The 14,517-nt window shown below is 35.5% G+C and overlaps 1 protein-coding gene across 1 annotated transcript; it reads left to right on the top strand.

The window, feature by feature from the left end:
* Positions 1–9,465: 9,465 nt before the first annotated feature.
* On the top strand, positions 9,466–14,505 carry LOC139494090 (uncharacterized). The gene is made up of 2 exons (XM_071282264.1): positions 9,466–9,595; positions 10,131–14,505. Exon 2 carries the CDS (start codon positions 11,146–11,148, stop codon positions 14,503–14,505), a length of 3,360 nt encoding a protein of 1,119 aa, XP_071138365.1. The 5' UTR covers positions 9,466–9,595; positions 10,131–11,145.
* The last annotated feature ends 12 nt before the right edge of the window (positions 14,506–14,517 follow it).

Genomic DNA, 14,517 nt, shown 5'->3' with positions numbered 1-14,517 from the left:
GAACAAATCTTAACTTGAGTAAACAAGCCATTTTGCATACGGGCCCAGTTAGAAAGCCTTGATGGAATTAAATAAAGTCTGAATAATGAATATATCTCCATTTTACTCTCAGTTTCTATATTTCATCATAATTGAGTATTTTTCTAATAGACAAATTTAATTTGTTGGTTGATTAACGTGTTGTGGCAAAAATCTCATGCGCAATCAGGACGGAAAGTCGTATACGTAATAAGTGCACGGGAAAATGCAGCTTAACAATGGATGGATATGTATATTCCCAGCCAATAATGACAATAATTACTAAATTCGTTTATTATACATGTACATGTAGGAAAATTGTACATCTTAAATGGCTGTTCTGCATACCGGACAAGGCTGGTGTAATGCCTTAATCTGTGAAGCACAAGTCATACAAAATGTATGACCACATGGTATTATAACTGCAGTTTTTTGTCGATCCACACACACTATGCACCTTTATGAAGTTTGAACGAAATTTTGCACTATTTTGTAATTATTTTGAATATCATTATAGCTAGATATAAACTGTAAACAGTAATAATGTTCAGCAAAGTAAGATTTAGAAAAAAAATAATAATGATATGACCAAAATTGTCCTTTGTGAGGTATTGTCCTTTAAAGACAATTTGTTCATCAAGTACAGCTCTAAATGCACTCTGGAATGGGTCCTGATCATGTTGTGAATTATCTCAGCACATGCAACAAAGCCCCACATAATCCTAAGACACTGAAAAAGAAAGAGAAATGTATAGCATTGTCACTTATGGATGAGACATCTGATTCCTATATTCCTATATATTCCAGTGTATAAGAAAAAGATATTTCCCCAAGTGATTAATTGGAATGCAGTTTTGATGCTGTTTGACAAACAAGAGGCTATGGTTTTCAATATAACAGTACACAGGTATCATGTCAACATGAATAATATTATAGAAATAAAAGTGGGAGTTTATTGATGTGTGCTCACTTGGTTACCGAATTGCTTACAAACTGAATCAAAGCACCTAAGATCATCTCCGGTTTTTCACCATAGGCCCCCCCCCCCTTAGGAAAAGTTCTGGATCCGCCATTGCGCACAGCCAAACGGACTCCCCACTTCGGCAAGCGTTTTACTGTCGGTCGGGAGAAGACCAAGTGACCATATTTCTATTCCCCAGTCACCCTTGGGGAATAGATGTTGAGAAACTTTATGAAGTCCTTCAGGGTTGTGTTTATTGACACAAGAATACAAGTAAATTCAAATGATCTGTTCTACCGTATGTACATTGTATGCAGACTTCCAAACAAATATGGCCATTCTGTCTTTGAAAGATTTCCAATGTGGTGAGATACTTATGTGTTTATTATAATAATTCATGGCACATTTTCAGAACTTATTAATAATGACTAAGTTCTAAACAATATATGCCCTTGAAAAGTTCTAAAATTGTTTTGATCATTTGAAAATCTTTAAAAGTTTTAAATCATTGATCTAGAAGCCTCGATTTGTGTCACATTTTAGAATATTTGAAGAATTTACTAGTTCTTAAAGTGTTCTAGAATTGTTTCTAGAATTCCATTACTAGTTCGTAAAGAGTACTAAATTTGTTCCAGAATTCCATTTCACAAGTCATCGTATTTAACGTCTAGATTACCAGACGTGGCTGCAAACTTGTTCATCCCGCTATAAAATCAAAAGAACGCTTGTCTTTAATAAACATGTTAATGTCGGTCAGAAAAAGACTAATTGACCATACTTCTATTCCCCAATCATCCATATGGATTTAAAAACTTTGTCTGGTCTAAAATGATAATTTACATCCACTGCAATACAGAAGTGTCAAGAACCGGTTTCGAAGAACTGGGGTGAAAGAATTTAGAATCTTGAAAGACATACATTTTATAGTGGACATGAATTTAAATTTTGACTTTTGAACTAGAATATAGCTTCCTAGCTTTTATTCTTTTCAAACTTAATTTGCCTTTGCTTAATTTATTTTCAAATGAATCAAGTTAATCGATGGAATGATTCGTGCAGTTTCTCATTCAAATTGGAAACTTCAAACTCAGCTTTGTTTTGTAATAAGGATTTTTGTCTAAGATCATGATGCATGGTTACACTTTTTGTACTTGAAATTTTAGAGACACATAAACATAACACAAATTCTGCTTTATTTAGCTCTGCTTATTTATGTTTGCAAAGTTTTTTGTTCACTTAAAAGTTTTGCAATGCTTCTTTAAAATAACCCAAATTATAATTTTTTCCTGTAACCATTGAACGCATTTTAGATAGCCATTCATTTTAATAAATTCCAAACATCTGAATTTGAAAGTGATGCATGTCGATTTTCTTCTAAGGCAGCCATATTTCGATTCAATTTAAATATGTGTCTATTTGAAGCATATTTTGATCCTGTTATCTTGTATCTGCTTAATTTTAAATTTCAACTCTTCTATCTCTGATTTTAATTCTCTTTCTGTCTCAGTGAGTGCAGATGCTGAATTCATATTCAAAGTTTGCCCGTCAACAAAGATTCGAGTGCTCAAAATCGGCCCAGTTATTGTTCGAGTTTCACTTTCTTTTGGTGATTTCGAGTTAGATGAGTTCATTTCATTATTACACAGATTTATACTTAACTTTTGCAAGGAATTTCCTAGTTAAAACCACGGGGGGTGGGGGTGGGGGGGGGGGGGGGGGGGAGTGGGAGGTAAACAAAGTACAATCTAACCTACATGTTACTTGTATATACCTACATAACTTACTACATGTACTAGGAAGCATATTTATTAGTGCAGGGTAAAGATAAGGCTCAGAGAACATTTACAAAGTCAGTTGAAGACAATCTTAAGGTTTTATAGGAAATACTGCAAGACTTGAAACGAAATAACTGATTCACTTGATAATAGCGTTTCGAAAGATATACTTAGGCACATATCAACCACATTGTAAATGGGATAAAAAGAACGGAAAAATGTGTAATAAACGAACGGACAACCAGTCATGCCCCCTTTCTGAGGAAGAATATAAAATTGAATAGGATTATGAACTCGACTTAACAGAGGTAGTTTTTTTTCTTGTAGGCAACCAACAATCAATCATATTTCCAGCAATAATTCCTTCTCGGTTCATTCCAAGCTTTTTTTACAATTTCAGATGGCATTTATTTAGTTGCTGTAGCAGTCAATGATTGAGTTGAATAAGTACTGGTTTTAGAAGGTATCGGTTTTCTTGGGATTATAATTTTAACGTTAGGTTCTGTTTCAACAGGCGGCATTGTAAATGTTTCAGCATCAATCTATATATCATATGAGTTTGTATTGTCCATCCTGACCAACACATTTTATCAGGTGACCCTATGTTTTTATTTCAGTTTCTATTAAGTATAAGATAAAGTTCATTTAAACAAAAATATAGCAAAATCTTATATTAAGAAAAAAAATAAGTTTTATATAAATTTCAAAAATCTCACAACTTCAACAGTCAATACCTGCCAAGCTGACATACCACAAGAAAAGCAACTGCTTAAAACTGCATGTTCTTTATGCGAAAATTATTTACTCTTTCATCCTATGAATTGAAGAAATTCTTCTGTCGGTGTAGGTATGTTCTTGACTTCCAACTTTAGGCTTGAAGCAATACAAGCGCATGAAAATTCCAAGCTACATAAAACTGTCTCACTTGTTTCAACGAGGCCAGCTGCTGAAAAATCAGAGGCAGCTAAGGCTGTTGTGAAATTGAAAGCTCATGATTATGACAGGATGAATGTTCTTTTTCGCAATGCAAATGCAAAACATCATCTAGCATTCAAATTTTATCCCATTTTATGCCAGCTAGACTAGGCTAAAGGTTTAGATGTTGGCGAAACTTATTTGAATGACAAATCGCCAATGTCTCGAGAAGTGACGTAAACAAGTTATTGGATGCCTCAAAATTTATAAGTGTAACGTGTGATGGGACAAGTGATTTTATGGGAGACGAGTATGAGTCACTGACAGTTTCTTTTGTTTAAGAACAGCAGAGTCAGCCTGTGCCTTAGATATTGTTTCATTTATAAAGGCAACTTTTGACAGGGAAGATCGTACATGTAATACTGATTTGTGGACGAAAATAGTAGGTGTTTGGTTCTGATGGCGCATCAATATGCAAGGTAATAATTTTAACTTAAAAAAGCGCCTTTCTCATCCCATGATCTAAACAGGTCAAGTTGTGGCTAAGGACTGATATGTTTTTTTTTTATACACCTAATGACATTGGTATTTATTTATTACATGCTTTAATTCTGACAAAGGTTTGCTGATTATTTTAAATATTTATTGTTTTGCCTTGGACCAGGATGGAGAGTTGTCCCATTGGCACTCATACCAGATCCTCGTGTTTCTAATTTATATTTTATTGGCAAAAGTTAAGCTAGCATAAATTAAAGCACAATATTCTCTGACAATCACATATATAATTTTCATTTTTAAAGAATTTTATTTTGCACCTTTTCAGTTGATTACTTTTTTGTTAGGGCAAAAGAAGTGGTGTTGCTGCTCACCTGAGAGAGGAAAATCCGGAGATTATAATTATTCATTGCCTCGCCCATAGGTTAGAATTAGCATTCAATGATGCAATAAAACAAATTGGAAACAAGACTATATGAAAAGACAACACTCCTATTAGGTTGGTTTAAAATTAAGAAGACACTTATTATTTTCCTGCTGCAAATATTCATTAGGAAAACAGCTATGCTTAAGTACTTCAATCCTCCTAAAACTCCTGTTTCATATGCAGAGCTTTCATCAACAAGCTACAAAGCTAAATGCAACGGATTTGAACAACGATCTTCTCAACTTTTGTTGAGTGCTGCTATCCAGATTATACGGTCAACGACAAACAAAAAGGTGTAGAGTAAAGGATACTTTTTATCATGCATCATGCACATGTCAGTACACAGTTTTGAAAGTGAAAGATGAAGAAAATGCAGACACAGGGCGACCGCTAAATCATGATGTATAACAGGCACCACTGAAGGCAGTACAGGTGTACACATTACGAAATTATTAAACATGCGTATGCGTATATACTACATAAATGTATATTTTGGTCAAATACCATGTAAAACTAATGGAGAATGCATATGGCTTTACATTTTATGATTTAAGAAAAACGCCGTTTCTCGTGTTAAAACAATTTAGATTAAAAGCATATCAACATCGAAGATTTAAATATGACCGCTCATAAGTAGACGACACATTCACGAACGTTTGTAGTAGTCATTACATGAGCATAAAATGTTGTGTTTTTAAACCAGTGTGAAAGTATTGCATATAGTATTACCATTTAACCCAAAAGTATTGCAGTTCCAATGTTTTCTGTGTTACAGGTTCTTTTGCCTCGGCTGGAGGTCCACCGCAAGTCGTCCTTGCATTGGCCTTGTCCTTTGCTGCCCCACACGACGTCCTCCACTTTTCTTTGATATGTTTAGCAGTTCTTTGTGCCCCACCCCTTGAATTCAAAAGTTTGGCAATGTCTTCCCATACCTGTTTTTTTCTTTGATTGGTAATTGAGCTAGTGAATTTTGTTATGTTTATGTTTTCCACCAGCTCTTTGAGGAAGACCTATTCTGCCTCTGTAAAATTTGCAGCCCTTTTCCCCTTTTCTGGTTCCATTTAGCAAATGTGACAGGAAGTACTAAGAGTTATGGGACTTGTCCACTGGATAATATTTTGTCCAGTGGATAACCTAACCCATCATTAACCAGGTTTTGATAACTTTATCCGGCCTTTTGAACAAGGGCGACATGTACAATCGTTCCATACACTGAACGTACTAGACCTATAGCTTATAGTATCTGAGATATGAACTTGACCACCAAAACTTACTTCTTTATAGCTAACTCGGCGTAAAGTAACCAAAAATCAATCAATCAAGTTATAAAACCAAACAAGTACAACGTTGAATAGCATTTCTGAATTACAACTTGATTGGCCTGGAGAAAACTTATTTGCGCTTCAGGTGCAATAACATTGATATTTCTAATATTTGTCTGTTTCATTGGTGAGGATTTTACATATAAAAATTCAAAAAATTATTAATTCACATTTCAGGTTAATGTAACAATGATCATATGATGTCGGTCTTTTTCGATGTTGAAAAAGCCTACGACACTATGTGGAAGTATGTTATTTTATTTAAAACGGCAAACAAAACAGAACCGATGTCAAGAGGACAAATTGTAAGTACGGCTTGGTACCAAGCTAGGGAATGGAGACTAACTGTATCAAGATTTGGGGAAATATGCAAATCAACCTGTAGAAGAAACACCACCGAACTTTGCATCTCTACATCAGCATGATAATGTTCATATTTAGCATTGTTATAGAGGAATTTCTTTGAATGACGTTCTTTGTAATCCATATATTAACTTGATTCTTTAAAATATCATTAAAAGAGTGGTGTATGTTGTATAGCTGTTTTAACACTCTATATGTACTCGTCTTCATTAGTTATGTAATCGTCAAAGGTTAGGTCAGGCCATGAAATGACAGTCTGATGCCTGTGTCGCTCACCTTGCTCTATGTGCATATCAAACAAAGGACATAGATGGATTCATGACAAAATTGTGTTTTGGTGATGGTGATGTGTTTGTAGATCTTACTTTACTGAATATTCTTGCTTCTTACAATTATCTCAATTTATAGGTGTAATACCACCATTGATTTTTCCCTATTAGTCTTTGTTAAATTGGCACTTTTAAAAAAATTGTACAGTATTTACCTTTATTTCAACCAAAGAAATACTTTGCATGTGTAAAGTTTAATCCTTTCCAGTGATACAGTGAAAATTTCACACTACATTTCATTGCATATAAGAAAATAATCATCGCCGGAGGTAAACAACCCAATTTTTACACTGTTATTTACATGTTACCTGCTTTGGTAACTACGTAACCTTAACGTTCCAAAATATTTTATAAGACCATCAAATATAAAAAGAATGATGCTTTCAGACATCCAACATACATATTTACGACTCAGAAAAATTTAAGTGCATTGAAATGCAGGGTTAATTTTCTACAACTGTCAAATTCAAGGGAATATTTTTTTAGGCCTACTTTCGTATGCAACCGGATGTGACGTACCATGATTTGGTGGTATTACACCTATATTGAACTTGGCCAATTAGTTACAGAGGAAAATATTTTATTAAAATGTACAAAATATTAAAAATTTACTATAAAGGACAATAACTCCTTAAGGGGTCAACTGACCTTTTTGGTCATGTTGACTTATTTGTGGATCTTTGCTGAACATTATTGCTGTTTACAGTTAATCTCTATCTATAATAATATTCAAGATAGTAACCAAAAACAGCAAAATGTCCTTAAAAATTTCCAATTCAGGGGCAGCAACCCAACAACCAGTTGTCGGATTCATTTAAAAATTTCAGGATAGATAGATCTTGACTTGCAAAACAATTTAACCCCATGTCCGAATTACTCTTAATGCTTTGGTTTCAGAGTTATAAGCCAAAATCTACATTTTACCCCTATGTTCTATTTTTAGCCATGATGGCCATCTTGGTTGATTGGCCGGGTCATGCCACACATTCGTTAAACTAGATACCCCAATGAAGGTTGTGGCCAAGTTTCTTTTATTTGACCCAGTAGTTTCAGAGAAGATTTTGTAAAAGATATTGGCTATGGTGAACCCACTGGTGACGTTTGGGTGAAAGTACAGATTCACAAGTCAGTTCTACAATCTAAATTACCAATATGGACGTACGAACAAATCATTCAAAAGGAGCGTACATGTTAAGGAAGACTTGACTAATATTAAAAATGTACTGTCTCAGTTTGAGAATATTGAGTCATCAGAATCTGAAACAACAGACCCTCGTTGGTTTCCAAAGATGGCAGAGAATACGGAAGTAAGAAGAACATTCAAGCTAGAGGCGATTGAGAGTGATAGCGACTGGGATGATAACAACTCGGTATATGAAGACATATCAGAAGGTAGTTTGCTTTAACAACAAGTTGAAGAAAAGAAGAATGGTCCTCGTAACTCACCATGTCCGTTCTAGAGATGTGATTTTGTGGGAAGAAATTTACAGTCAAAACAAATCACCTTATTTCATTGTATGTACACTCATCTAGATTCTTGATCATTGTTTATATACATTTCAGACCATAAATAACATAGAACAGCCTGGTAACACCCCATACCATGTACCAATCAGGGTGAAGGTTGTACCAGAGAGATGGGACGGAAAAGACCTCCCCAAGATTGCTGTAGCAGATTGTACCGGATTCATAACAGCCATCTGTTATGACAGTGCCAAAGTGTCAATGCTAAAACTTGACAAGTGTCATGCTGAGACACTACATTCAAAAGACAGACAACACAATTGTCATAAACAGGTCAACTGTGGTGTCCTTGACAAGTGCTGTCACTGTTAGTGATGAGACTAACTCAGAGGTGAAATAAAATAATCGACGATAATGGGTAAAATAACAAAGTGCCATCAAATTGCAGTTGAGAGGAATTAGATTGAACGGCAACAAAGGAGAATTGCTCACTGTAATGCAATAGAAATACTTACGCAAGATCTACAAACAAGTCCAACTTTGTCAAAAGATTTAGTAGAATGTGACTCTTTATACAACCAACTCTTTGTCCTTAAAAGATAATTTGTTAGGCCTCTTTTGTTTCTTCAGCAAACTTAAAGAAGATAGATATCAACAAAACAAACTAAAAGATCAGCAAAAAAGAGATTTTTTGTCATGAATTCTATTTTTACCTACCATGTTATTCATTGTTTTACTGATATGCACATTGACCTAAGTGTGGGAGCCATGCTCTTTTGATGTTTACTTTTCTTTTATTGTTGTAATGAAAGCAATATTTTTTTTTCAGATGCCGTTAAGATAGATAAAATTTGGGAGTACCATTTGCACCCTGGTCCTATTACTTTATAGCTAAAGTATATGGAACGGATATAACCTACGGAGATATTGCCACTCTCAAAACAACAGCTGGGTCACTGAAAAGCTAAATATAGGTCAACTATGGTATATACATGGAGATTTCAATCAAATTGAGTGTAGTCTTCAAATAATAAAATGAACATGCTTTCTTTATGCAATATATATTGATAGCATCGGTGACCACTGATAAATTTCTGTTTTTAGTGTTAATGTGTAATATATTTTTGCTAGGACATATCTTTGAATCAACTTCAGAGAAGCTTAAATAGATATAAAATGTGCCGAAATTTAGATCAAATCAAACTAAAACATGGATTTTGAGTTCAAGGTGTCGAAAAAGCATTCAGGAAATATCAGCTCACAAATTAGTCTCAAAAACATTTTCAGAGAAATTACAATATGCAATAAGTCGGTCGGGATTGGGGAAACAAACACTATTTTGTTTTAGGCCTTATCCCAAATGGCCTCTATTTAGACAAGACCTATCTATGCTGGAACGATTTCCGGAATTTTGTAAAGCTTTTTCCGATTTGATTTTTTTATTATTGAATTACGATAACTTCCTTGAAACTATCACGTTTTAATTCTATCATCTAAAAGTAATAATCTGTTAATCCAAGCACAATGTAAGTAAATTTTTCATGTCTTTAGTGCACATTTAAATAGTTCTTAATGCATATTAATTGTAGTTTTTGTATGCTGCGCGATAACGGCATTTTCAGATTATTTTGTCAAAGGGTCAAGTTGCGAGATTTTTTATGTATGGAACGCCATCCGCGTTATCATATTATGATTGTTTTTGAGAATTATGATATTTTTTAACATGTATTTGAAATTTAGAAATAATTTCATTTATTATTTACATTTAATTGTGTAATTAAAGTGTAGATTTAGGTAATTTCTACTGATAAGCCATATTTTTCTACTTTGAGATATTTTCATGGTACACCAGGTATATAAACATGCAGTTACAATTTTGTGAATTTGTACTGTCTTTTAATATTTCTATGTGATACTGGAACAATGCACACTTGCTATGTGCTATATAAATTGCTAAATCAGACATTTTCATCTAATTATGTTCTTAGCATGTTGCTATTTTTATTAAGGTATTTTTTCTGTAACAAATTTCTACAGTATTGTTTTATTTTTATATTGTAGCTTTTCACCGCATTCAGTATATGACAATTGTACAACAATTAACAATAAAGATATACCATGGTTAGCTGTGTTTACTTGTGAGACAGCACAGTGAAAAGATTACTTGAAGGATCCTTACAACACACTGGTACATGTCCGCCATGTTTACAGACAGTCGTGAAGAAGACACAGATCAACGAACTAGTCAGATGACTGAAAAGGGAACTCTGTTCCACCAGGAACAAAAGGACACTCACATAAAAAGGGCAAAAGTGTCAAGTTTCATGTTATCAAATTGTATGAACAATCTTAATACACTACCAAAGTCTTTGTCAGCATTACAAAGTGCAGAAACAGATTTAGACACTGTGTACAAAAGATATGACAAAAATGCAAATGAGTACATTGATTTTCTGTCACGTTCAAGAGATTCAGAAGCCCAAAACGAATTGGAATCATACTGGGTGATAATGACTGATGTTAAAAACAAATACAGTATGTTAATGGACAAAATTCAGTTTGCAAAGGAATCCATAGAAACAAAATCAGTTAAATCGCACACGTCACAAAGATCAGACAGAACTCGTTCGTCAGCATCTGGGAGTCGTACAGTTGGGCTAAGAGCCAAAGCAGAATCTGAAAAAATAAAGCTCAAATATGTTGAAAAAGAAGTGGCATTGAAAAAAGAACAATTTGAAAAATCCTTACAGCTAGAAATTCTTGAACAACAAAAAAAAATGCAGCAGCGGCTGATGTAGAAGCAACTTATCTAGAGAGACATTCTCAAGGCGGATCTGAACATGATGGGTCTGATATCTTACCTAAAGAGGAAATTGGTGCGTTCGAAAGAACTTTAAACTATCTAGATGGATTGGGCTCTACTTCTCCACAAGACAAACCTCTATCAGCTGAAGCAAAATTGTTTGTACCTGCAGTCTCGCCAGACTATTTTCAAAAAGATATTACTGCTTCTACACCAATAGTACAGAACATTGTTCACACTATTCCTAAACAAACAACTACTGCAAAACCAACAATGCCAGTCCAAGGGCCAACCACTTTAATCTCAGCTTCACACAATAGCGCTGCTGCAGAAACACAATTTACATCAACGTTTCTTATTAAGAAAAACTTATTGTTAGAAAGCTTTCAACAACAAAGATTTGACGACAAGCCAGACCGTTACATCGTGTGGAAAAAACAATTCAAAGTTATGGCTGCTGACATTCAATGTTCTGCATTAGAAGAAATCACTCTGTTGACAAATTGTGTAAAAAAGGATTCCGATGCTTATCGTCTGATCATGAGCACCAGGGCTTCATGTGCCGACAGTCCAGACTTGTGTTTAACCAATATTTGGAATAGACTAGACCAACGTTTCGGTTCAGCAGAGTTATTAGAATTTGCTTTGAAAACAAAACTTTCAAATTTGCCAAATATGATTGACCGTAAAGTTCTTTATGACCTACACGATTTGCTAAATGAAATTCAGGCTGTGAAAACACTCCGAGAATATAGTGTGATATTTTCATACTTAGACTCCTCACTAGGCATTAGACCAATAGTTCAAAAACTGCCAAAGTTTATTCAAGATAGATGGATCACACGAGTGGTGAATTATAAGAAGCAGAACCAAGTGATTTTCCCGCCTTTTAGCGAGTTCTTAAAATTCATTGGTGAAATAAGTGTTATTCGAAATGACCCAAGTCTCCTTTTTGAAACACCTATGAATCAGTCAACAAGAAAACCAAGTTACAGTAAACCACAAAACACTATGTACAAACAAAAAGATCAGCATCTTATAACGGCAAATAAGATGGAGGTAAATTCTACTCCTGTAACAAAGTCAAACTCAAACTCAACACATGCCTGTTTGATTCACATTGGAGCCAAACACACCATTAATGAGTGTAAAGCTTTCCGGAGCAAAAGTTTAGAAAACAGAAAGACTCTGCTTCGAAGTCATAACATTTGTTTACGTTGTTGCGATACTTCAGACCATTTTGCAAACCGTTGTCGGGCTCAGATACAGTGTGACATATGCAAAGCGTCAACTCATTGCACTGCTTTTCATATAGACTTTAACAATAATAATGCAGACATTAACAATAACTCAAATCAAAGAACTGGTAATGCTGCACCAAAGCATGGCGAGGAGACACCAGCAGAAGTAAGCTCTCGTTGTACCGAGATTTGTGGTATTCCCAGCTTTACAGGCAAATCATGCGCAAAAATTCTTCCAGTGCGAATATTTCCGGAAGGACAATCGGACAAAGCTGTACTCGCATATGCAATGCTTGATGACCACAGCAATAGGACTCTAGGAAAAACTTGTTTGTTTGATAGCTTATCTGTTGAATCTGAAACAATCGAATACAAGATGGAATCATGTTCCGGAAGGTCGACAAGTAGTGGACGGATTGTAGGAGGACTGGTAGTTGAAAGCGTCAGTAACAATCTGCAAATGAAATTACCACCTGTTATAGAATGTGACAATATTCCAGACAATCAAACTGAAATTCCGACACCGGATGTTGCTCGCCATTACCCACACTTGCATGACATTGCTCATCAATTACATGAACACGACGCTTCTATGAAAATAATGTTACTGATAGGCCGTGACCTTTCAAGTGCTCACCACGTTCTTGAACAAAAGTTAGGACCTCCACGGTCACCTTTTGCACAACGTTCACCACTAGGCTGGACTATCATTGGTGATGTTTGTCTCTTTGGACAACATTGTCCTTCATCAGCGGAGTATGATCAGAATTTCATCATAGATAATGGGCGCCCTACGAGTTTGAAACCATGTGAACAAATTATTAACGTTCGAAAAACATTCATCAGAAGTGAACAACCCCAATTGACAAAATATAACATTTTCGAAACAACTAGTCACGACAATAAGCCCGGACTGTCAATTGAAGATCGTAAATTTCTAGACATAATGGACAAAGAATTTCGCCTAGACTTTGATGGTAAATGGGTAGCGCCTTTACCTTTTGGTTCACCACATTATACTATGCCAGACAATTATCTGCTTGCGCTTAATCGTGCCAAATCTCTAGATGCTTCACTGCATAGGAATGAAACTAAGAAGCAGCATCTACTCGAATTCATGCAGAAAATTATTGACAATCACCATGCTGAAATTGCCCCGTATCTACCTCCTGATAGAGAACGTTGGTACCTTCCATTATTCGGGGTATATCACCCTCGCAAGCCAGAGCAAATTCGCGGCGTCTTTGACGCATCTGCAAAATTCAACAATGTTTCACTGAATGACCAGCTGCTTCAAGGTCCTGATCTCATCAACAGTCTTCTCGGAATACTTATTCGATTTAGAAAAGAGATGGTAGGAGTAGTCGCTGATATCCAGCAAATGTTCCATTCGTTCCTGGTACAGGAAGAACATAGAGATTTCCTCAGATTTCTATGGCACAAAGATAATGTGATTGAAAACCCACTTGTTACTTACCGTATGCGTGTACATGTCTTTGGGAATCGACCTTCGCCCTCAATAGCTATGTATGGATTACGTCGAATAGGAGAATTAGCCACTGAATCTCATGGTGACGATGTGAAGAATTTTATAAACAATGATTTCTATGTTGATGATGGCTTGAAGTATTGCCCGTCAAGCCAAGATGCTATAGACTTGATTCTTAAAACCCAAGAAGCCATGAAAATGCATGGAAATCTGCGACTTCATAAATTTGCGTCCAATAGCAAAGTTGTTATAAATGCGTTGGAACCCGGAGACTTAGCAAAGGGACTCGTGGATATGGACTTTGAGAAAGACTCACCTACTCAGCGTAGCCTAGGTCTGCTGTGGGATTTAGGATCCGATACCTTTAAATTCAGCATCTCTAATGAAACTAAATCAGCAACGCGTAGAGGCATACTCTCAGTTGTTAATAGTCTTTACGACCCAATGGGATTTATCTCCCCAATAACTGTGCAAGGCAAAATCATACTTCGAAAAATAGTGTCTTCAACATTTGATTGGGATGATCCATTGCCTGAACATTTGTTGACTGAATGGAATAAATGGAGTCAAAACTTACCTGACTTAGAGGATTTGCGCATACCCCGTATTATCGTGCCAAATCTTAGCAATGCTGTAAACAAGGAACTATTTATTTACTGTGATGCGTCAGAACTTGCCATTGCAGCTGTGTGTTACCTTCATGTTAGTTATTCGGATGGTTCTACTTCTACTGGATTCGTGCTAGGTAAAGCCAAGGTTGCTCCAGCGAAATGTACCACCATTCCAAGACTAGAACTCTGTTCTGCAGTGCTAGGGGTTGAAATTGCTCAGATTGCAGTAGACCACTTGCAGATCAATATTGATAACATCAAATATTTCAGTGATAGTCGAGTAGTCTTATAGGCTATATTTACA

Source organism: Mytilus edulis, chromosome 11 (assembly GCF_963676685.1).
Source record: "Mytilus edulis chromosome 11, xbMytEdul2.2, whole genome shotgun sequence".
In the NCBI taxonomy this organism is placed as follows: domain Eukaryota; kingdom Metazoa; phylum Mollusca; class Bivalvia; order Mytilida; family Mytilidae; genus Mytilus; species Mytilus edulis.
Note: the sequence above shows the minus strand (reverse complement) of the source record. Positions and strands in the feature narration are given on the sequence as shown.

Coding starts and splice junctions, on each gene's coding strand:
- LOC139494090 (XM_071282264.1), top strand. CDS start 11,146: ATGCCAGTCCAAGGGCCAACCACTTTAATCTCAGCTTCACACAATAGC.